The sequence below is a fragment of the Achroia grisella genome, unplaced genomic scaffold (genome assembly GCF_030625045.1).
Source record: "Achroia grisella isolate CSIRO2021 unplaced genomic scaffold, CSIRO_AGI_Agris_v1 utg515, whole genome shotgun sequence".
Taxonomy (NCBI): domain Eukaryota; kingdom Metazoa; phylum Arthropoda; class Insecta; order Lepidoptera; family Pyralidae; genus Achroia; species Achroia grisella.
In genome coordinates, this window is record NW_026712908.1 from 3,674,583 (window position 1) to 3,699,095 (window position 24,513).

Consider the following 24,513-nt stretch of genomic DNA (forward strand, 5'->3'; position numbering starts at 1 on the left):
AAAGAGTAACAAACATCCATCCATACTCACAAACTTTCGCATTTATAATATTAATAAGATGTATTGTTGTATAAGATGTAGCATTTGTTTTAATACAATATACACAATATAACAAAGTAATATCTGAACATAAATTCATAATAAGGCCAATTGCCTGTAATAGTAAATGTACACAAATAACAAAGTATCGTATCCAAGAAAGGTATTACATGTGGATTTCTCTCATTCTTTCCAGTCATCGCAGAAATATCATACTCTAGAACCGTTTGAAGTCTTTCTATAAAATTATTTATAATTTCCAGTTAGATTTCAGTATAGGCTGCTAGAAAATCTATATATTATTTAAAAACATAAACTTAGTTAATAATTTTAATACAAATATAGATACAATTTTGTACTGGGTTATACAGTAAACCAGACTCAACATTTGTATTTATTCAAATTTTATTTGACAAGTTTTTAAAAGTAAACATTTAAGAATGTGGATACATTAAATAGGCACCTATCAAATATAAGATTTACATGAGTAATCTTATACTTAATTATTAACATTGTAATCTCCAATAACTGCATTTGAATTGAAAATAAAGTTTAAAAAAATAGAGAAAGGTTTGTATTAAAAAATACTCTTTTTCATTATGTTTCAATCTCCTATGTTCTATGGTTAGTTACCAATAATATGCAGTTATTAATGGTTAATTATCCAATTATCAACAGTGACAAACAAAGAGTAAAGATCTTAGTACTCTGAGTTTACTTTTTAGTCTTATTATTGTGTAATTTTTGTAAAGGAATAAATCTAGTCTGGATGTTGAAACACCTCAGATTTTATAATGCTTTTATAGGCGTAGTCCAGGCGTGTAATACGTAGAATTGAGAAGGACTTGTTTTTGTAGTTTCTAGTTGAGCTTTCTCATTTTTTTTTGTATGTGTTTAATTCCTTTTGGGGTCTACCTACTGAAAGTACTAAGCATTAAATGCGGTTATTTAACCGTTAATAACGAAAAATGAATTTTTAACCTCTCGGTTAAAATCGTTTATAACCAGCTTCACATCTATAGTCAAGCATATTCAAATTAAACTATAAAATAATGTTTATATACAAATAGTGAACACCTGTTTTGGTTTACTATATAACCCAGTATTGGGTACTGTACAAAATAGACATCCTATATTACTCTGCTTGTCGTAATCTTGCAAGTCTTTGCGTCAACTCGTCCTGTTCTTGCGACACGACGGTGGATGCGCCGATCGAGGTGCTTGGGACGCCTGACGGGAGTTCCATATTCAACTCCAGACTATAAATAGATAACACACGTAAACAAATAAAACTGGACAAGTCATAGCGCCTTGTAGTCACGAACTTAGCAGGACTTTTATCAATGTAGGCTTAAAACTTTATAATATTTTTATTTTTTTTGTTAAGTTTCTTTTTATTTGATGACTCTTAAATAACAACTCCTTAAACTATGTATATGATGATTCATTATATAAGCATCTGTCACCATTTACAGTCGGATGAGGCTAGCAGCTGAACAATTTTTTTATACCATTATAGTATAAAGAAAATTAGCAGACTAGCATTCAGCCCATCTGATGGTAAACAGTTACCAAAGACTACAGACGCTTCACGAATTAATTCATGACATTCCAATTACACAACAGCATATGCATACATACTATATAATGTACCTCACTTTTACACAAAGTAGCATATTTCCACAGGGACATATCTTGATTTTATGGTGCACTGGGTTAAAAATACTTCTAAAATCTAACTATATTACTCAACAAACAACATGCGACGGGGAATTTCCCGTTCCGTTCGACAGACGCGCATATGCATGAGTTGATTGATCTCGGTTACCAATCTTATGATAGGCTTTTTAATATTTTAGCATATCTTTTGATAACTTTGAAAAGCCCTTGGGTATATCTACCCCTGTATTTTGTTATCTGCTGCTGGTACTACTATAAAATGAATTTTAATTAAATCAAATACATACCCAGCCTCGTCCGCTACTTGCTGTAGTAATTGGTCCACATCACCCTGTGGTACAGTGGTCGTGGTTGTTTGTGACATAGCATTCTCCATGTACGACGACTGGACATCCAAATCTTCAAATTGGCTCTCAAATTTATCCATAAGATTCGAAATCTTCTCCAAGTTCATTGATTTCATTGCTGCATCCATAGCTTTTACTACACCTGCCATTGAGTTTGTAACCTGTAATTTAAGGGTGAAGGAGATTGTTAGTGTTACCATTATTGTTACTGTTAGTAATGTGGATGGATGACCCCTATTTCTAGTAATGTACCATGTCAGGTTGACCTCCACATGCTTCCCCCTGGAAACCATTATGATAAATTTCAAGTAAATTTGCCACAATGGGCTCCACTGGTGCTCCACCAGTATAAACAGTTAGGCGGTTACATCATACAATTTACATAACTAAAATAAAAAAGAAACTCAAGCTATGCAAACAAGTCTAAGTGCATGTCAGTCAGAGTTAGATATGCATTTTAAGATTGTTTTTAAAAAATATTTTAAAATCAGCCAAAAAAATAATGTGTTTATATGTAATAATAGATAAATCTAAGGCAAGAGATATATTGAAAGAGTAGTCAGTTTTGACAATAGATTTTCATGTTTTAATTTTTCACATTTATTTTTTATTAAGTATAACCATTTATCGGTTGTCTGTTATTATTATTACATTTCAAATATATGAAAATAAATTCTCCATACAAATCATGCCAAAAATTGGTAATTTTTTTTATTAAGTCATATATATTAATATTTAATCTGATATCTTATTTATAGAACTTTACCTTTCTAGTTGTGAGTGCTGTTTGAACTCTGCTAGAGACCGCATCTACCCTTGCTGACATCCTCAGATAGTTCAATGCTTGATTCTTCTGTCGGATAGCATTTTCTGCATGTATTCGTGCACCCTCCATGTTACCCTTCTGTATTGCTTTCTTTGCCTTCTCTTTTTCTAGTTTTTCTTCCTTTTCACATTTCTTTGAATTTCTTTCCAACTCTTTCACAGCAAATTTCAAATTAAACAGATGTTCTGATGATTGAGTGAGTTAAGGATTTAAATTAAATATAAAATGTACAACTTACCATTATTCATATTAAAAGTGATACCATGACAACCTTGGTGGTCTAGCAGTCTTGCTCACTGCCTTACTTAAATATATAATCAATAAAATATGTATTGACTATGATTGTTTCTATTGATAATAATAATAAAACTCTTTATTGTGTACACAGATGAAACAATAATAAAATACAGTAAATAGTAAAGTACTTACAAAGGGTGGTCTTATCACTAAAAGCAATCTCTAACAGATAACCTAGAACAGAGGTCTTATGTATATAAAATATGTAGGGGCACACAAAAGACACTATTTACTATACTACTAAATTGATCAAGATATTTTCTATGTATATTATATGTGTTAAAAACATTTTTAGGGTTTCTATCAATTGTCTAATACTTATAGTTCCATAAAAATCTTGTCACATTTCATTTAGAATAATACTTCATCATTTACCTTTAGTTATACAAAGAGTAGGTATAACATACAAACATAATAAACCATTATATTAGATATATACTTATGCACATGTATATATAAATGGAACAAAATAATCGATATAAATAAAAATATACATCAAAATTATAGTATATTTATAGAAACATTACAGGAAATATTAAATAAATGTATACCCAAAATTACAATAGCAACTAAAAATAAGAAAAATAAATCTTGGTTAACGAAAGGAATAAAAACATCATGTAAAAATAAACGTTTGCTAAAAAAATTTATTTGTAAAATTGATAGTCCTATTTTAAATCAAAATTACAAACAATATGAAAAAATTTTGAAAAAATCAGTTAAATTATCAAAAAAGTTTCAAAATATTCAAAGAATAAATAAATCTGAAAATAAAATTAAAACAATGTGGTCTATAGTTAAGGAAAATACAAATAAAAGTATTCGAAATATTAAAAAAAATATAAAATTAAAAATTGAAAATAATATCACAGACAATCCCACAAAAATAGCAAACTCATTTAATCAGCTTTTTGCTTCTATTGGAAATGATAATGTAAACCAAAGTCAGCCATTACAATTAAATAAATGTATGAGTAGCACCATCGAAAACTCTATGTATCTCAAACCGGTGGACTTAAAAGAAATTCAAACTATTATAAAAAAACTAAAAAATAAGCGTAGCTATGGCTACGATGAGTTTCCACCTGTCTTAATTAAAAAATGTGCTGAAGAATTGACGCCTATTTTAACCTTACTTATTAACCAGTCATTTACAGAAGGTATAGTCCCAGACCCTCTGAAAATCTCCCTAATCAAACCAATTTATAAAAAAGGCGAAAAATTAGATATAAATAATTATCGTCCCATTTCTTTGTTACCAACGTTTTCAAAAATATTTGAAACTGCAATGTGTGACCGTCTATATTCATTTTGCGAAAAATACAATATCTTCAGCGAGCATCAGTATGGTTTTAGGAAAAATCGGTCAACTTCATTAGCAGTCTTCAAGTATATTAACGAAATAATTAATATCATAAACAACAAAGAATATGCCGTAGGCATTTTGCTCGATATGAGTAAGGCTTATGACTGCGTCCAATACAAAACGTTATTGAAAAAATTATACAACATAGGAGTAAGAGGTCCCGCTTATAAATGGTTTACCTCTTATCTCACAAATCGATCCCAATATGTACAAATAGACCATGTAAATAATCAAACTGGAAAAATAAAAACAGTAAGATCTCAACATTCAAAATTAATAAATTCAATACCTCAAGGAAGCGTCCTCGGATGTATATTGTTTTTAATATTCATAAATGATTTGCCTGAAGTGATAGACAGCCCCTGCACATTGTTTGCAGATGACGTTTCTGTTGTTGTTTCCTGTAAAAATAACCTAAACCTACAAAGTACACTGGATGGTAGTATGTTAAAAATATTGAGCTGGTTACACTCACACAACTTAAAAGTAAATTTTAATAAAACTAAATTAATGGTTTTCCGTCCATTCCAAAAGAACCCGCTGCAAATTAACTACTCTTTCAATAATATTAAAATAGATTGCGTAGAGAAATATTCACTATTAGGTGTAAATGTAGATTCGAATATTAATTGGAAAGCGCATGTGCAGAGTGTGGCTACCAAGCTGTCTAGATTTACTTATGCACTACACCAACTAAAGATATCTTCTGATACCAAGACAGCCATGTGCGCCTATTATGCATATGCCCACTCTTTGCTCCAGTACGGCATATTGATGTGGGGTAATAGTACAAACGTGATTGATCTTTTTAAATTGCAAAAACGATGTCTCAGAATAATTGCTAACATAGATAACAGGGAAACTTGCAAACCATACTTTATTAAATATAAAATTTTAACTTTACCGTCAATGTACATATTAGAAGCGTGTCATTTTGTTAAATGTAATATGCACCTATTTCCACAATATACCCGCCCTCAGGCATTGCGACCGCAATGTAGATTAGCAAGACCATTCTCGAAGCTACAGTTATTCCATTCTGGCCCTTACGCAACGTCAATAAAAATTTACAATAAAATACCAATTAACTTAAAAGGTGAGGATGATTCTAAAAAGTTTAAAATAGCTCTAAAAAAATATTTAATCGCAAAGAGTTATTATGCGCTACAGGAATTTTTCAAGGAAAAAAGTTAGTTGTGTTTGTGCCTGTTTGTTTTAATGTAGTGATGATTTTTTATTTTTTTTTTTATACTAATCAACGATACATATATATAATGTAAAAATTTAATTATGTAGTTTATATAAGATTTATTAATGTGATTGCTGTGCCCTTTCAGGGTTCATGTTTGATTCTATACTTTTAGTAAATTAAGACCAATTTTGTTACAACATGTAATAGCAATAAATAAATGAATAAATGAATAAATAAATGAATAAATGTAGGACAAAGTTTCAAGGAACTGAATATTTATACTTAACAATGGTTGAAATAGAAAAATCATTCTACCAAATAGTGTTAGACAATTGCTGACAGTAGATTCTTCAAATTGACTCTTGAGAAAACTGCTAAACTTATTTGAATAATAATATGTTACATTTTACACAGTTTTCGATCTGTAAAAACCTTGATTAAAAACGAAATTACACCTATTTTTACTGTCTTTTATAATTTCTACAACTTATATTCTAGAAATTATTCTAATACGTGCGCGCTAAGGAAATTATTTTCAAATTTAAGTAATATGATCTTCTGACTCACTTTACTTCTTTATTGATCAATTTGTTTGATCATAAACTTAAAACTAATAAAGGATACTTTCCATTGCAGATGAAGACATTTCGTTGCCCATTTTGATAGTTGAATATTTTTAATACACTAATAATAACGTTCTTAATACAAAATATGAGATGGAATAGAGATTACAGTAGAATATGCAATTTAATTTATCTTATTCAAGTTTGAGATGACTCACAGAATGAAATAATAACAACTATTTACAAAAAATACTTTGAGTGGATTACTGATTTTAATAAACTGTCAGTCATAAAAGTGAATGATAATCTGTCTATTTTGAGTATGGTCCAAGTCCAATGAACTTAGTACATAGTAAGAAGCCCTTAGATTAGATTTTTTATCCTATCACACTTTATCTTCTACATTCTTAGATAAATTACAAGTTCACAACCATATAATTTATTTTTGAAATGTGAAATTATTTACACTATCAAAGATTTTTTTATGTAAAATATACCACAAAAGTTCGTCATAAACTAAATTGTGTTCCACTCTTATTTACTTGAACCGTACGTTATTCTCTATGACTTTCGTTGGTAATGTTGGTGTCACTGTTTTAGAACAACAATATGTCAAAATAAATTGAACAGAGTGAAAAGTGTCGCTACCGGATTTTTTGGTTTTGGAACAAGCTGAACGAACGGCGTAAAATAATCTGTATTATTTGTAGAAATCCTTTAAGTTAAAAGTTTCTAATTAATTACATTTAGTTTAATTCGGTGGTTTTTATTAAATACTAATATTATTTCTGTTTTACTGATTCAGTGAGAAAAAGTCGAAATTCCAAATAACTATTGTATCGAGTAGATAGAGGACAGTCGTTGGGCGTAAAAAGAAAATGGCGTGTGCAACTCTCAAAAGAAATTTGGACTGGGAGTCCATGGCGCAAATGCCTGCTAAAAGGCGGAGATGTGCTCCATATGCTGCAAGTGCAAATACAAGTCCAGGTCTTAAAATGTCTGAAAGTAGACCTTCAACATTTGGCGAGTCCGTCAGTGCACCTGCAAAACTGACCCCAGGTTTGTTTATAAACGTATAATACCTGTTTGAATAACTAGTAGCTCTGTTCCGTAAGTATATTAGGAGTATTTTTAGTTAAAAATTAATTGAAATTTGTATGTACTAATCAGCTGTATTATCTATCGCCATTGTTTCGTTATTACCATGCATAATTTTATTATGTCAGAGCGAGATAGTCGATGGGCGCAAATTGTTGGGTGGATTTTTCCTTACCGTTTTATTTTTTTGTTTGATTACAAATGGCGTTAAATCCCAAGCTTGTGGTTTCAATAGGGTGAATATTACTGAAAAGTGGGAGGAGAGAGGCACTAATTTAAATTTCAACCCACGGTTATTCGTGTTCATAATTGGCGATACGAAGATGGTGTCAAATGATTATTCACTCAGCTGAAAAAAAACAATGTCATTTTACACGCGCTACAGTAGTCAAACAATGAAATAAAGTTGCATGATTAGTAAATTTTACATTTACAAAACGAAATGGCTTCTTATAAATAAAAAAACTGCCGTCTGTTATACTTTCTGTACAATATATTAAATATGCATAGTCAATTTTCTTGCTGACTGTTATTGCACTTTGCATTTGAGTAGTAAGTTTTTGCTGTCTTTATTATAATGGAACAAAGGTGATTTGTCACATTTATTTGGAAAAAATTTTTTTTGTCCTGAATCTATGAACAGAAGTTATGTGAACATATAATGAAGCCTCCATCTCAGTGACGAAATCTGGTCATTATTATTAGTGCATGGTAATTTTAGATACAGGCATCCAAATATTTAAAAAAATGATAGTGTAATTACTATTAACATTCATCCTTTAGGTTAATCTAACTATTACTTACTTTATTTAATTGTTGTGTAAAACTAAATAATTAATAATGATATTATTTGTATAGATTTTATTTTTATAAAAATAAATGGTGCACTAAGCATAGTTTTGGTTGATTTCTATATACATATAGTACAGAGATTCAGTTTTGTAGTACATAAAATTTGTACATTTCTAGGTTCCGTGTTTCGTTACATTTTTTCGTTAGATCAAACTAAGCTCTAGTATATGTACATTCCAAATAGGTGGCTTATGATAGTAGGTCATAGTAGCTTGCTTACCTTCTTTTCTAAAGAAAACAGTAATAAAAGATCTATAGGGTTGATACAAACACACTTGGCATATCTATTGTAGTAGGATTACAAATGTGATGAAAGAATCTGAAAACCAAATGTCATCCCTAAAGAAAATAAAATACAGACTCCATATGTTGTATTTTTGATTCAATTTTTTAATACAAATAACTTTATTTTGTCTGAAAAGTGGTTTATAGAAGGTATTTGTATTTAACCACTCATTTGACCTGTTTTGCATCTAAATACAAGACCATGTCATTAAAGGGAGAAACCATGTAAAGTGGTGATAATGGGGAAGCTCCTTTTAAATTTAAATATAAGTTGTTATGTAAATAGAAAAACAAAACAAATTTGTGATGAGGGGCAGCATACCTGCATGGTGTTCTCTTACAGATAATCTACGAATAAAGAAAACTAATGTAACTTACTTTTACCTCTGATTGACAAAATTTTTTTTTGTCAGTAATTGTGGAGTACAATACAGAGTTGTCATAAATTTATATTCGTACTTTGAATATGATGTATTTATTTATTGATTTTATATAGTTATCAATTCTTGTCCCTGACGGGTCTAGGTAGCGAACTTTGAAAAAGGGCAAACACAATAGATCTAAGTAGGTTGCAGTGCTACAGGTGCTACGAACATCTGACAATAGCCCAAAAAACCCAATAAAAAAAAATAGTTACCAATTAGCGGTATAAATTCAATTAGTACTCTATGAATTTAAAGTATTTTATTTAAAGAATTCAACCACCAAGTTCTACAATAATTAAGTTTACTATATTTAATTAATAACACTTATCAATGCAATAATACATAAAAATATCAATATAATGCTAATATCAGCCATGTGGCATGGTATATTGTTACTAAGCACTTTGAAATGTTTATTCTTCAATTAGTTTTAAAAAATACCCTGTACATGAACAGTATATTTATGAAATATGAAGCAATGAGCCTGTGCAAAAGTTTGACGCTGGAGGTGTACTAGTGGAGGGTGACAAAATGTGCATGAAGTTAGCTCAGTTACCCCATCTTAGCAAGTAGCAATTTACCATGGTGGTTTCCAAAGGGAACCATTTGGAGTTCAACCTGACATGGTCCATTGCTTGCAATGGGGTTATTACTACTACATTACTATCAATCCCCCTTCTCTCAATGGAAAGGATTCTTATAGATGATAATGGAATGGTACACCTGTCTGTGCTAACAGTTATGTTGGTGGGGCACCATTGGACAATAATAGGATTACCATGAGGTCAGTTAGCCCTTCATGATAAATTCCCCAGGAATTTATCACAACAGTAACCATGGTAACTGTGCGGAGGTTACCCTGACATGGTACATAGCTAGTAATGGGGTCACTTTACTAGCAATGACGCCAATGAAAATGATCAAGTGAAATGTGTATATATATACTTATGTACTATACTGCATTGCGGCCTTATTAAATTAGTTTTTATCTATCAGAGCGTATGGCACAAGAGATATGTGACGAGATCAAGCGGCTGCAACGCCGCAGACAACTGCGACTCGCGAGCGGCGCGGCCGCGTCCTGCTCCTCGTCGAGCGGCAGCGAGGGCGATTGTTCACCACCACACCGCTCCACTCACAACACACAGAAGGTCCACAATCGTGCTTTGTTCACATTTAAGCAGGTAAGTTACATTAATTATGGAAATTATATAATATTACTCACATTTACTGGAATTAATATATTTTAACTGTTATACCTTAGAGCACGTAAATAAAAACAAATGCAATTTTCCATTTCATATAGAACTCACAACTACAGACCGCTCATTATTGATGTAACCATTCATTCATCGTCATATTATCCCAATGTCTCTGGCTGTATCGAACCACTTAGCTTGAAGTGAGATTTCGCATCGCTTTGGTAATGGCAAAGATCAAATTGATTTACAACAGTTAACCATATATAAACAGCACCAATAATCTATACATATAAATAAAATTGGAGTTTATGTTTGTAATATTGACATAACCGGTTTTTACTACATGCATATGAATATAAATACGGTACATACGCCAAAATAACATTTTTTACAATTTTTGTCTGTTAGTTCCGGCTAATCTCTGAAATGGCTGGACCCATTTTGACGGGACTATTATTGGCAGGTAGCTGATGTAATAAGGAGTAACTTACTTTTATTTTTGAAAAATAAAGTAAAATTCCACCCAGACGAAGTCGCGGGTGCAGCTAGTTTGTATAAAAACTCAATAAAGTTCTGACTTCGCAAGAATGCAGTACAAATCTTTAATTTCTCTGCTTCTATTAAACAAAATACCTTCCTCTTGAATTACTATATCTATTGCTGAAAACTGCATTAAAATCTGTTGCGTAATTTAAAAATATAAAGGAACAGACAGCGTCGGCGTCTTTGTTTTATACTATATAAAGATCTATTAAGGTTTTAATATGAAAAAAAAATTAATATGATACAGGTGCGCATGATCTGCGAGCGGATGCTGCGCGAACAGGAGGCGGCGCTCCGGGCGGAGTACGAGACTGCGCTTAGCTCGAAGCTCGCCGAGCAGTATGATGCCTTCGTGCGCTTCAACCTTGATCAGGTACTGCACAAGTCTACTGACTACTATTCAAATCAAAACAAAAATCAATTATGTAGGACATTTTAGCAGCTGATTTAGGTCAAGTTTTTTTGTATTAACATTTTCCTATCATCCACTCCAGTATACTGATCAAAATTGATCTCATTCCCAAATCAAAAAGGGAGAATAAATAACACACAAATTTCTACACATTCAATTGGAAAAAAAGACAAGGATTGAAACTTATTCAAATGGCATCAGCTTGCATACGTAGTAGTCTTGTATATGTAGTATAAAAACTCATTGCATTTTAAAGATGTGGAATATAAATGAAGAAATTTAAAATGGCAGGATTTTGTTTGTGTATAATAATGGGAAAAATAAATATTCATATTATTATGCTGAATGCTAGTACGTACATAAGCTATTTTGTATTTATTGATCTTTAGTTAGTGTTTACATAATCAATGTGTTTACAGGTGCAGCGCCGGCCCCCTCCCGCAACTTGCATGCCCCATGGTATGGATGCCGAACATCATATGCATCAGGATCTCGTCCCAAGCTGTCAGTATATAATTTAACATATTATTTTATCACTAGCTGTCCCTGCAGTTTCACCCTATATACCCAATTTATAACCTAGATGTCTTTCTGATGTATAAGCTATATTACTGTAAAGTTTCTTGAAAATCATTTCAGTAGATTTTGCATGAAACAGTAAAGAATCCATACTCACAAACTTTCTCGTTTATAATATTAATAATAATAATAATAAGATTAACATCATTTTTATTTATTCTTCTGCACACAAAATTGTATACATGGCAGAATTATTGCCTGATGTCGTTCTCTACCAGTCAACAGTAGCGCTGATGAGGATAATAGGACTGTGCAATTTAGTAATAAATATTAAGATATAAATAAAGAAAAATACTGTATAATATATGCAAATATACACATACTAATATATTCATATAAATATTATATTTACATCGATAGGCAAAATATATATAATTTGCTTATGTAAATACATTATCTAATATCTCAAAGATTACATACAAATTAAACTATAATAAATATTCATATAACCTCATCGAATATCGGAGATGGTTGGGCTGAAAACTTAGAGAATCTTTCAGTTTGGTTTTGAGATAATTTTTATTTTTGAAAGAATATTGCTTCATAATATTTACTAGTAAATGAATTTCCTAGTGAAATAGAGAGTACAATATGTACTTCATATGAGATGAGTTACTGCTTACTGTTTGCCTCTAGTCAAACAGTTTATTTACGAAGATTCACTTCAGCACTACTATTTTATATGTCAAACAAGCTGTCACAAATCATACTCATGAATGCAAATGTTTGTTTAGTGCAAGGAATTAAATGAAATTAAGCCTTGGACCATCGAAAGTAAAATGGTGTGCTAAACTGCTAGACCAGTAAATCCATATGTATTCTACATTAGGAATGACCAAAAGCTACCTGAAATCACAAACCTAAATTAATATTACATTTCTTTATCCCTTTAAGAAAATTTTCACAAAATAATAAAATAGTTCATTTTATATTCACTGGTTTTCCCAATGACACAAAATCGAATTAGGTTTACGGCAAATTCGCAAGATATTAAACTATGGTTTTCTTTTCTTATCAAGGCAAACAAGTCTTGTTTAAGCACAAACATATGTATGTCATTAAATATGAAAATAAATTATATTTGCAAATGGGTGATATAATTTCTGATTATTGCAGCGTGATATACTATTTTTAATGTTTACTTATTCATCATGACTAACATGTCTGGAAACTTACCAACTTTGTTAGCACTGATGTTAAAGATTGACAATAGTTATTATTAATCAAGTAAACATGCTTTAGCCGAGGAAGACTATGTAAAAACTCGTCTGAGTGGACGGGGTACCTCTGTCACTGTCATTTCAGGCACCAAGCAACTTGCTTTGTAAGCAGTTTCAGTTATAGGATCAGATAAATCAGTAAAATTACAGGTTATAGAGGTATGATAGCCAAGGTCTCCAGAATGGTGATACTGAGTGTCTATGGATATTTATTTATTATTTTGCACAGAAAAATGCATACTTGGCGGACTTAATTCCTGATGGCATTTTCTACCAATCAACAGTCGCATTGATCAGAGATAATAAGGCCATGCTTTAGTTATATAAGCTTTATATGGATCCTTAGGTATATTTTATCTTGTTTGCTATTTCTATTAAAATTAAAGTAATAATTATTTCATTACAGATCTGTCCTAATAATAATGAAGATGGCAGCGCGGTGTAGACTGCAAAATATATCAAGACAAACATATTTTGGTATATGTGAATAATATATGCGGGGATAAAAGTGCCCTATTGAATCACAATATGTGATTGCTTGTGGAATTTATCTATAAATAATATTGTGGAGTCTGTATAGAACAGTTTGGTGTGAATATTGAATACAGTATTATAAACTATAGTTTCCTAATTTTCATAACTCGTTTTTGTTTCTGATTATGAATGCCCATAAAAATTGTATTGAATTGTTATCACAATATTGTCATGGTTAAATTCCACGGTTTCGTTCATGCCACACATAAAAGAATTTAGCTTTTAATGCTTTAGATAAGGTTCGCTGGATAATTGTGTTCATAGACTGAGTATTGACAGTGGGTGGAAGGAAAATGGCTGAAACTCGACACTAGGGCTTAGCCATACTTCATAATAAAACGAGTTCGTTAACAAGAAAATATGTGTTACACATAGACGAATATTAGAGCCAAGTGTCAACTTGTATTTTGTATATTTTCTAAATATAAAATTAACACAAATGATAAATTCACGCAGAGTGCCTGTTATAAATGTTGTCAAGGATCATTTGCGAAGTAATTAGCCATAATTTTTATTTTATATTACTTTTAGTACTGTCGAATTATAGTTGTAGTTTATATGTATCATGCTACTTTATAATTTCTTGTCTACAAACGATGTACCCGCAGGTTGATTGATGTACACGTCCTTTCTTATGGCAAGACGGCCTCATGTATCAGACAGTTTGGGAACACTTGTCTCACTATTCTATAATATTTACTCATATTTATATGATCTTTGATATAAATTACTGATTTTTTTCTTAAAATTACTCATTTACTGATACATAAATGGCTTTTAGAAAAATATAAATTAGCTTTATTTACATTTTTAAGTTATTTTTTTTCTCAATAATGTACTTGACTACTGATAGTGTCGACGAATACGACAAAGGCGGCATGCATGCGCTCCTGTGTGCATTATTGGGACTTTGTTTTATATTAATTGTTAGTATAACTTTTTATTGAATACAAAGGGATATAATTTGTTACCAAGCATTATTCAATGAAAATAGGATAGTTTCTTTTTTAATTGTATTATCAGCTCACTATTAGTAGGTTATTGGCGTTTAAGAACTGAAATAAATTAGCTAAACACCCAGCGTTATATTTCATTTATAATAATTAAATACCTGTATAGGTTTATTCCTTTATTTAATCCTTACAGATGGACTCCTAATTACGAATATAGTACAGAATTATATTTTCTAATAATTTTCATCCGACATCTGACCTAATATTGTGTGAGGATTGTGGGCCAAATTCTACTGAAGAGGAATGTACTGAACGACTCCTTTTACCAGTAAAAAACATTATGCGACGATCAACAGTAGCAAAGCTGCAATGGGAAATGTTGAAAAAACTACGGTAAAGATGACGCAGACGAAGTAGCGGGTCAGCTAGTCATAGAATAACATTCAGATATAGCAATATTTATTATGTATTTTTCTATGATAATGTTTTGTTCTTTAGGTGCGCGGATTTAATTAGGTTCTTTAATACATTATTAAAAAAGTTAAATTTATTAAATTTTTAAGAATGTAGATGAAATTCACCCAATATACAAGTACGTCCGCCACCTATTTGAAAATGAATAAAGTTGGTTAAAAATTGTGAGTAAACCAATATCTGTTAGACCTATTTTCAACCTCGGCTGTGTTATTATAAGAGAGGAAAGCATGACGCTACATTTTGTATTTATAGGGGGCGCTATAGTATTATAACGTAATTTAACCTCTGCTCTGACGTACTCTGTGAACTAACAGAAAATTTAGAGAAATGACTGTGCTCATTTATCTAATTGAAATGACAAGTATGAAATGACATTATCTACAAACATATTTCTCCGTTTTTGTGTCTCTCCACGATATATTTATGCTTTTCAATTTCGCAAACATGAGTTTCGATATTTCCAACATTACCGCTAATAAAGAAGAGAGAAAATACTATCATGATCGAAAGAAACCCGATGACTTGCAGATATCAAGGACAGACATGAACATGCTAATCATGAATTATTTAGTCACAGGTAGGTACATAAGTTCACACTTTCTACCTTATCCCTTATTGTAATGTTGTCACTTAAAACTCAATAATGCATTTTAGTGTTGTATAAAAGAAATCCTGAAGATGTTACTTCTTTGTCGTGCACAATACATTACTGTGTATTTTGTAAAATGTAAGGCAAATGTTTGTTTTTAGTACATAATAATAATCCATGTAGGATTAATAATATTATTTGATCTGTTGTGGTAATTGATGCAGGTATTAAAAGAAACTATTAAATATATCTCATACTGTCTTACAATATCCATATTCATCACATTGTCCAAATAATATTTTGTTTATGATCCTTTGTGTGTGAAACCATGCATGTTCCCTTTTGTACTAATATTATAAAGAAGAAAATTTTGATTGTTTCCATTGAATAGACTCTGAAACTACTGTTGTGAAAAATTCTTTTACTAATAGAAACCTACAATATCCCTGATAAACATTGGCAATGAAATATTTATTCAATACAAAATAAACCCGTATATAATTTAGTTGCGTCATAATAATTACTTTTTCATCTTACAATGTACTATGCTATGCATTGCTGGTACAAACTGAGCCACAATATTTATAACTTTTTTTTAAAATTCTTGTTCAATACCCCTGAAGCCAGTGCAGACAGTTAGGTTATATATATTATTATAACTATATGGGATTTAAAAATAGAACAATAGTTACATTCATTAGGTCTTGTGTCATTGTAGTATATATTTTATTTGTTCTCTAAGAGCAATTTCCACTGGTTTTAGCATAATACAATAGTGTAATAAATATATATATTATAATTATAGTTTATAATAAATAAAGTGATCTTATTGAATTCATACAGAGAACAAGAAAACAGATCTTTTGCCCAGTGGTGTTTTGCTAATTAAGCGGGTGGCAACATTTAGTTTTAGTGTATAGTCTATTCTACTTACTTTGTGTAAATGGTATACAGGCAGTCACGAACAGTTTCCCTTCATCAACCATAAATAAAAATGAAATTAATAGATTCATTCCAACAAAGTATTTATTAGGATTAAAAATCTTACAAAACTTGGTTTCATACATGTTTATTAAATAGTTATCCAAGCTGCACTTGTGTATAATGGTAGATTCTAATGGTTTCTATGGTATGGATTATATGGTAAATATCAGGCAAATACTAATTAATTTTGGTAAATTAATCAGGTATCGACCATAATGGCTTCCATAAAGAAACATGTAGAGACTTATAACAAAATCACTATCAGAAAAAGCTAATGATCCCATTACAAGCAACACCCTCTTCATCCTTTAATATGAAGGCTTCTACCAAATGAGGCAGAATACCCTTTGTTGTATAAAAATAATTGTATGTCATTGTTTTTTTATTGTAACCTTCTTTAAGTGGTAGAATAAAAATGTGACTGTTTAAAAGTGCTTATATTAAGTTTATTTGAATAAAGATTATATCTATTTCTTACTTAAACTGGCTTTTTAAAAAATAATGAGACTGTGGAACAGTCACAGTGACTTTTACAGACAACCACATACTCATATTATTACTGTAAAATTAGCTGAAGGAGTGAATTACTAGCAATTTTCACAAGGTAGACTTTGTAGGTACAAATTTATCTACAAAAGTATGACTGTGTCACATATTTCAGACACCAGTTAAGCTTGATTTAGTAAGCCCTGTTTGTGTTGTAAGGTGAAATCTGTGAAATAGAATAGAATAAAAATTTATTATTCAAATAGACTAACATCACTGTCATAGCTTTTTATTAAAATGTTAATTATATCTAGGGTACTTAAATATAGCTCATCCATGTAAGTAACAATATGATTTTTACCATAAACAACACCACTGTTTCCCTAACTACAATCATGTTGGCAAAATGACACCTCATTTGGTGAAAGCCATTCAAATTTAAAGAAGAAGAAGAAGATTATTCACATTAAAACAGGATTCTTACATGTAAATGTCTTTTAATTCACAATAACCTCTAACCAAGTTAAAACCCAATACTTTACAATTTGTGATGAATGAGTATGAAATGGTGCAGTTGGGTGTGCTAACAGCATCAGTAGAAAATATTAGGATAACCATAACAGGCCAGTTAGCCCAATATAGTTAATTCACCATAAGGGTTCCAGGCGAAATTATCATATAGTCTCGTTATAATAACACTAGCTGTGCCCGTGTCTTTGCCGCCTAGCGCTCGCAACGGAACCCTCAAATATGAATAATTTTCCCCCTTTTTGCAACATTTTTCGCTGATGCTTCGCTTCTATTGGTCGTAGCGTAAATTAGTAAAGAATTTTTCAGTACAAACCAGTAGTTCCTGAGATTAGTGCTTCCAAACAAACAAATTGTTCCGCTTTATAATATTTATACAGATTTATTTACAACAGGAACTCTCAAGTTTAAGAGGAGTCTGCATTTCGAAAGAGTAGTAAAATAAAAAAAAGTGACTTCAAAAAAAATATGGTCTGGAAAACAGATTGGATAATAGTGGAAAAATCTAAACAATCCCCTTCCTCTAAACTACATAATTATTAATAATTTTTACTACAGAGGGCTTCAAAGAAGCAGCACTAAAATTCCAGCAAGAGGCAGGCTTACAAGAGCCCGCACTGTGCAGCTCTCTCGATGAACGCATCATGATTCGCGAGGCTGTGCAGAACGGTCGCATACCCGACGCCATTGCAATGGTTAATGCCCTCCACCCGGAGTTATTGGACACAGATCGATATCTGTACTTTCATCTACAGGTATGTGTCTTATTTGTTTTAATATTCATAGTATGTTGTTTGAATGGACATGAATTAAATCAAAGTAAAGATACAATGATTTTTCTAAACTTTTTGAATATACAAACATGTTTTTTGTTTGGTTACGGGTAATTTGGTAATATACATATAAAATGTTTATCTGAATAATGAAGATTTCTCAGTATATCAACCTAATTACATATTACAGAAGGTTTAAGAACATAAATTAATATTATCAATGGTTTTCTACACAGTTCTAAATTTATTTAAAAAAGTGACACGATATTTTCTGTTGCTTTCTAATTATTGTTTTAAGTATAAATCAAAACCATCAATTGTATAGTAGTTCTTTTGACCTAATTAATATGCTGTAACAAAATTATAAATCAGCCCTCAAGGAGATTAAAAAAAATGTACTTTCAAAATTATAACCATGGGGGAAAGGGGATTTTTAGTAATGTGGACTGATGATCTTATTGATCCACCACGTCAGGTTGACCTCCACGCGTTCCCCTTAGAAAACATCGCGATAAATTCTTGGTGAATTTGTCATGATGGACTAATTGTCCTGAGCTCATGCTCATGTTATCATTCTTCACTGGTGCCCCGTCAGCGTAAACCGTTACCGCAGGCGGGTGCAGCATTCCATTATCATATATAAAAAAACTATATACAAGGAACTTATATAATTACCCTATTAATTACTTCTTATAGCAACTTCAACTTTTGGAACTGATAAGGGCAGGTAGAGCTGAGGAGGCACTGGCATTTGCGAGTGCAACACTAGCTGAAGCTGGTGCAAATGATAGTAATGCCCTAACAGAACTGGAGAGATCACTAGCACTTCTAGCGTTTCCTGATCCTCATGCATCACCGTTCGCGGATTTACTCCTACCTTCCCATAGTCAAAAGGTACTTGTAAAATTTTATACTTTTTTTCTTTATATAGATTTTTTATATAAATATCGCTATTAATGAATAATGAGGTATAAGGTTGAAAATTTAGGTAGTATGTATTTTAATGCCGTAATAATAATAATAAGGGTGGTCCAGTCTAAAAAAATGTATGATAAATAATTAACATTTTGTTCTCCAACCAATTATAAAGATGTGGAACCTTCGACCATCAGAAGTAAAACGGTGTGCTAAAGCAACATCAACAACACCATGGAGGCCGTCAAGTAGCGTTTTCTATATAAGGCAAAGTAGATGATTACCTGTTGTCTCACATTTTTCTCAATACACGTTAGCTGGCCTTCCATTCACTTCCATCATAGTATTATAGTTTAGTGTAAATTGTACCAAAAGTATAATGTAACCTATTTGAATTTTCTCTGAATGTAAAGATACATATAATTTTGTTTAAATATTCTTGTATATTCAGAACAGTATTTTGATCAAATTTTATTTCTACTCGCAGATTGCAAGTGAACTAAATGCGGCAATACTCAAAATGGAAAATCAGGAGTATACCAACCCCAAGCTCTGCAGTCTCCTAAGAATGATACTCTGGTCCCAGAATGAGCTTGATAAACATAATATCAAGTACCCAAAAATGACTGATCTTGCTAACGCTACCATAGAACAACAAAAGTAAATGTTAATTTGAAAATGAAAGGATAGATGTGATACCTCATATATTTCAGGGCTTTCATACTTGTGGTCTTATAGCAACAACCCAGAAGATTCAACAATGATTAACCATTTAACAAATGCAGTCTAAATTTGTGGTGGGAGTGGGCGAAAACCGCTATACAATTAAACCTTAGCACAGGTTTAATGTAGTCAATAATAATTTGTTTAAAAATTAAAGAATATGAAGCTTTTTTAGATAATAGGGAATGTTGAATCGGCCACGGCCCTCGGATGGTAGAGATATGCGTTTGTCTCTGCTATAAGAATAACCTCTTATTCAGTTCTGTTAATAATTATTTTATTATAAATATAACAATGAATTGTGAATTGACCCTGAATATTTTAATCTTAGTTAACATTGGGACTTATTGAGATATACCTAAGATTCAACTTCATTCAACCCTTACTCGACTTACGACATATTTGTATTGGATACAAAGAGATGTTTATTAAAGTAGCGTAACTACTCTTGCAGTATATTACTCTACTGCAAGGTTGCTCAACATTATGCACACTGGCCTACAGAAGAACGTCAAATACCCCACGCAAACAACCAAATGCCAATATTAATTTAGGATATATGAAGATACAATTTTGTACACTTGTAATAACCACATTCATTGTACAAATCTGAATAGCAACTAGGATAGTAGATAAAAACGTCTGAATCCTTAGTCTGCTAAAAGAGTTAAGCAGCCACAATAGAGCAACTATTGTGTAACATTTGAAATTATTATGTGAGTTGTCAAAGAAGTTAAAATTATATGAAGTATGCGAGTATAGCTCAAATACTCCACACCAGCGATATACAGCTACCCATCAAGCCGTTTACTTGTATGTAAACAATTAATACAATTTAATCTATTAGTTTCTTTAGAGTGAGCTGCCGAATCGAAAATGTCTATTTTTAATAAGTATACCTCATTTTCAATAAAAATCTTACTACTAATTAAATTTATTGTCATCTTACAAATTTTTAAAATCTCATACATGTGTACACTGCTTTTAAAATTATTTCTCCATGCTTGTGGTTTAAAATTATGACAACTAGGTATCTCACTAAAAAAAAGTTAAGATACTTTATTCTTCATATAATATTTTGTAACTTAATAAACATAAAATCGTATTTTCTTATTAGGAATAGAGATAATTGTATGTTGTATATTAATAATCTCCAGTTGCTTATGCAAAATCCTCTTTATATCTACTCCGTCAAGAGATAAAATTTAAAGTTGAAATAAAATACTTATAATAATTGTAATTGTATGTAATGTATTATAGTTTATTAATTCATTAGATTAAAATTAGCCACTTTACTTACATTTAAGTTTTACTTTTTTTTTAAAGTGTTTAGTACAGAATTGACAATAGACAAATATGTTTAAATGATCAACAAAAAACATGTAAAGTAAAATTGTTGTCAAAATAAAATTTTCTGTAGTAGTCTTAAGATTTTGTATGTAAAGTTTAGAAATAAAATCATATAACTATACAAAACAATATTTATTCCTTAATTGAGAATTCTTGACAGTTTCTTTATTCCATCTTTTTTAATTTTCATCATGCCTGTTTTTTATATACAAGTTCTATTCTTTAAAACATTCAAATTCATCGATATACTAAGAACCTGGTGTTAAGTATTTGTCACCACCCTAATACATAATCGAGAGCTTTGGAGATCAGGCCATTTGACCTCTGTGGAACTGGAGCTGATGGTACAGGAGTGGGGCACAGGGATCTGGCCCCTATTGATTGTCTGAAATAAAATATACGAAAAGCCATTAATGTATGCCAACGAAGATTTAGTTTTTTTTTATAATACTATGGTGGGCTACAAGCATTAAACGGAAGTAAATGTTTACTATATATATAGCTTACTATGTCTGGAACACTAGAGGTATCACATGCGCGTTTCCAAACTAAGTTGGCGATATATTCACCTATGTTGAATTCAAATCATTTGGTATTTTTCGCTCGGTATGAGCGAAAGATAGCCATGCCAAATGATGTGTTAAACATCGACCTTAAAGTTTCACACAGTCTCTGATACTCATCTGTACAGTCGTGAAGATATATGAATATACAATAATGGAATAAAATATAATTAAAATTATTTTTTAAATTCAACTTCGTTATTCAAGTTTACAGAATAGTATAGAAAATCATTTATTCAAATAAACTTACATTGAAGCACTTTTTTTACAGATTACAATCAATCAAAACGTCTTTATTCATGTAGGACTATTACAGACTTATGATATGTCAAATCTACCATCAGTTCCGAGTGCTTTCGAGCTAAGAATTGATAAGAAACTCTGTCCTTATTAATTTTAAATGAGCTTGTAGGTGTTTAGAAAAATACAGATTCATTTTTAAATCCTTTAGGGAGAATACACATTTTTAACCAAACAGACCAGTGCTCACAACCAGCACCTATTCTTCTAACAAATTACTTATACAGTCTTAAAGTGCCAAGTGGTAGGTGCGTTACCTTTCAGATGCAATTCCAGGGCTGGTAACTGCTATGCGTGGTGGTTCCTTGCATTCCACCACTCCAACCATGACACCTGGGAGTACTTGACGCCCGCTGAGGGCCATGGCTCGCTCCTTTTCAGCTCTAGTTGCATATCTCACATGTGCCCAGTTACCTTGAGTAGGGTACTGTTTGTCTGAAAAAAAATAAAGAAGCGGTAATGAACGGTATAAAGGATAGCTTGATAGTGGCTTAAGAATATGGTGGTAGAGCAGGAAATACCATGGGCACCCTGCTTTGAAAGGTTGAATACCTTACTATATAAAATTTTTGTATGACTGGCCCACACAACTTTGCATCACATTTTCTCTGTGGTCCTGCCTGCAATAACAATTTATGCTGGCAGGGACCTGTGAAGATGATAAGAGGAGTCTGAGGTCAATTCAGTTAGCCCATTATGGCAAATTCACCAGGAATTAACAAAGGTTTTCAAGGGGATTTAAGAATAAATATACTTAGTAAGTAAGGATTGATTATTATAATAAACAGATACTATACACTCAAATGTAAGTACATTCATGCTTACAGGGAATTGCATGGAGGTCAAACTGATATGGTATATTGCAGGCATTAATCTATGTTACTTACAATCCCTAAACCACCCTGTATAATATTATGTTGTATATAAAACCTCTTACCAAGTATAGCTCCACAGTTACTAAACCTCGCGAGGATAGTGTTGGCAGCATTGGGGGGGAAACCAAATATGGTTACCCAGTATTCATCTTGTTCCTGGCAACTATCCTGCCATGTATTTATTAATGATTGGTTTGCTGATGCATTCGCATTGGTATAAGAATTTTGAAGCATAGAGTTGTTACGATAACCATTAAAACTGTAATCTTGATAAGCAGACTTATGTAAAGGTTCATTGCTTTTAATTGTATCAAATAAATCCTCTATTGGTGGACCATTTGGTTTGCTTGAATAAGAAATATTAGGTGATGCTGGTATGTTGGTAAACATGTTTTGTTGATTGTACAAAGCCTGCTGGTGCATGCTTATATTATGTCTGTAACCTTTTTGGTCTGGGGTCGAAGTTTGAGTTGGACTGGTTGGTGAACCTGCAAATATATTATTTGTTCATTAGTCATTTTTAAAATAATAATACACCATTGCTATTTTTGACATAGTTGGTATAGTCAGAGGCTTTCTTTACAATTGTTAATGTTAGGAGAATACAATACAGTCTTGCTCACATTTCACAGGATCTATTGGAATCCAAAATAGCATCTTCACTGCAACTTCAATTCATTTTTGGTTTGTTATTTTAAGATAAATAGAGTTAGAAGATTAAGAACTTAGGAATTATCATTTAAATATGTAAATATAATTGTAATTTATTTTGAGTGACATTGTACACATTTATATATAATGAAATTTAGACTGGCCAGTAAAGGCCATAACTCTATTAGATGGTATAAATACAATATGTTATTGGTGTTTCTCTGGAGTCAGGAATAAATTTGTGGTGTTAACCTAGTTTGAACTCAGGACTTTTGGGAGTGAGTCGAAGAGTAACCTAAACCAGAGTCCACGACGCTCACACGATTAATTATGGAACCAACAACATTTATGTAAATATAAAAATACTTACCAAATGCAAGGCTTCGTCCTTTTGTAGGAGATAAGCTGTTGGTTCGCGGGGTTGCTGGTGGATTAATTTCACCTAAAAGAAATGGGGGCAAATATCCCACATTAGGGCTCCCTGATGGAGAATGAGTAGGGCTTCCCAAAGTCATAGGTTCCATTTTTAAAACTGTTATAATATACACAAACTTTAATTTGACAGAATATAAAATATTTCAATAATATTATATCTTTTAGTATATGTTTTAACCGTTTATTTCAAAGAGCATAATATAATCACTTGGGATTGTTTTATCTTATTTTGTAGTTAATTTTTAACTGATGTATTTAAAGACACAGACTAATAATCCATTTTTTAAGTGACACTGACAGTGATTGTCTGCACATTTAATAATTTGAATTATGTTTTGTCCATACATATATATATAATTGTAGGTATATTGTAAACTTATTGTTTAAAGACATTTTAAATAAAGCATACGGTAGCACAAAGTATATAAAATGTTTATATCTACATAGATAA

General features: G+C 31.4%; 4 protein-coding genes across 4 annotated transcripts; 2 read left to right on the plus strand and 2 right to left on the minus strand.

Moving 5' to 3' along the window:
- Positions 1-1,023: 1,023 nt before the first annotated feature.
- LOC131846979 (charged multivesicular body protein 1b) lies at positions 1,024-6,557 on the minus strand. The gene is made up of 4 exons (XM_059196406.1): positions 6,372-6,557; positions 2,833-3,077; positions 2,007-2,227; positions 1,024-1,298 (listed from the first exon to the last, which is right to left on the minus strand). The coding sequence occupies exons 1-4, from the start codon at positions 6,403-6,405 to the stop codon at positions 1,175-1,177; spliced, it is 624 nt and encodes a 207-aa protein (XP_059052389.1). The 5' UTR covers positions 6,406-6,557; the 3' UTR covers positions 1,024-1,174.
- Positions 6,558-6,919: 362 nt separating this feature from the next.
- On the plus strand, positions 6,920-14,540 carry LOC131847001 (akirin-like). The gene is made up of 5 exons (XM_059196433.1): positions 6,920-7,369; positions 9,967-10,154; positions 10,963-11,088; positions 11,547-11,631; positions 13,333-14,540. Exons 1-5 carry the CDS (start codon positions 7,189-7,191, stop codon positions 13,341-13,343), a joined length of 591 nt encoding a protein of 196 aa, XP_059052416.1. The 5' UTR covers positions 6,920-7,188; the 3' UTR covers positions 13,344-14,540.
- Positions 14,541-15,234: 694 nt separating this feature from the next.
- Positions 15,235-19,924, plus strand: LOC131847004 (glucose-induced degradation protein 8 homolog). Its single transcript, XM_059196438.1, has 4 exons — positions 15,235-15,467; positions 18,036-18,232; positions 18,947-19,144; positions 19,653-19,924. Exons 1-4 carry the CDS (start codon positions 15,314-15,316, stop codon positions 19,827-19,829), a joined length of 726 nt encoding a protein of 241 aa, XP_059052421.1. The 5' UTR covers positions 15,235-15,313; the 3' UTR covers positions 19,830-19,924.
- A 1,431-nt stretch (positions 19,925-21,355) lies between these two features.
- Positions 21,356-24,232, minus strand: LOC131847016 (nucleoporin Nup35). Its single transcript, XM_059196454.1, has 4 exons — positions 23,998-24,232; positions 23,039-23,464; positions 22,359-22,536; positions 21,356-21,623 (listed from the first exon to the last, which is right to left on the minus strand). Exons 1-4 carry the CDS (start codon positions 24,149-24,151, stop codon positions 21,512-21,514), a joined length of 870 nt encoding a protein of 289 aa, XP_059052437.1. The 5' UTR covers positions 24,152-24,232; the 3' UTR covers positions 21,356-21,511.
- Positions 24,233-24,513: the final 281 nt, after the last annotated feature.

Bases quoted from the DNA above. Each gene is read 5' to 3' on its own strand.
- LOC131847001 (XM_059196433.1), top strand. From the start codon at position 7,189: ATGGCGTGTGCAACTCTCAAAAGAAATTTGGACTGGGAGTCCATGGCG. The intron at 10,155-10,962 runs GTAAGTTACATT...AATATGATACAG, and splicing joins CTTTGTTCACATTTAAGCAG to GTGCGCATGATCTGCGAGCG. The intron at 11,089-11,546 runs GTACTGCACAAG...ATGTGTTTACAG, and splicing joins TGCGCTTCAACCTTGATCAG to GTGCAGCGCCGGCCCCCTCC.
- LOC131846979 (XM_059196406.1), bottom strand. From the start codon at position 6,405: ATGGGCAACGAAATGTCTTCATCTGCAATGGAAA. The intron at 3,078-6,371 runs GTATCCTTTATT...CTCAATCATCAG, and splicing joins GTCTTCATCTGCAATGGAAA to AACATCTGTTTAATTTGAAA. The intron at 2,228-2,832 runs GTAAAGTTCTAT...CTTAAATTACAG, and splicing joins CAGCACTCACAACTAGAAAG to GTTACAAACTCAATGGCAGG.
- LOC131847004 (XM_059196438.1), top strand. From the start codon at position 15,314: ATGCTTTTCAATTTCGCAAACATGAGTTTCGATATTTCCAACATTACC. The intron at 15,468-18,035 runs GTAGGTACATAA...TTTTTACTACAG, and splicing joins CATGAATTATTTAGTCACAG to AGGGCTTCAAAGAAGCAGCA. The intron at 19,145-19,652 runs GTACTTGTAAAA...TTCTACTCGCAG, and splicing joins TACCTTCCCATAGTCAAAAG to ATTGCAAGTGAACTAAATGC.
- LOC131847016 (XM_059196454.1), bottom strand. From the start codon at position 24,151: ATGGAACCTATGACTTTGGGAAGCCCTACTCATTCTCCATCAGGGAGC. The intron at 22,537-23,038 runs GTAAGAGGTTTT...ATTTTTTTTCAG, and splicing joins TAACTGTGGAGCTATACTTG to ACAAACAGTACCCTACTCAA. The intron at 21,624-22,358 runs GTAACGCACCTA...ATTTTATTTCAG, and splicing joins CCTGGAATTGCATCTGAAAG to ACAATCAATAGGGGCCAGAT.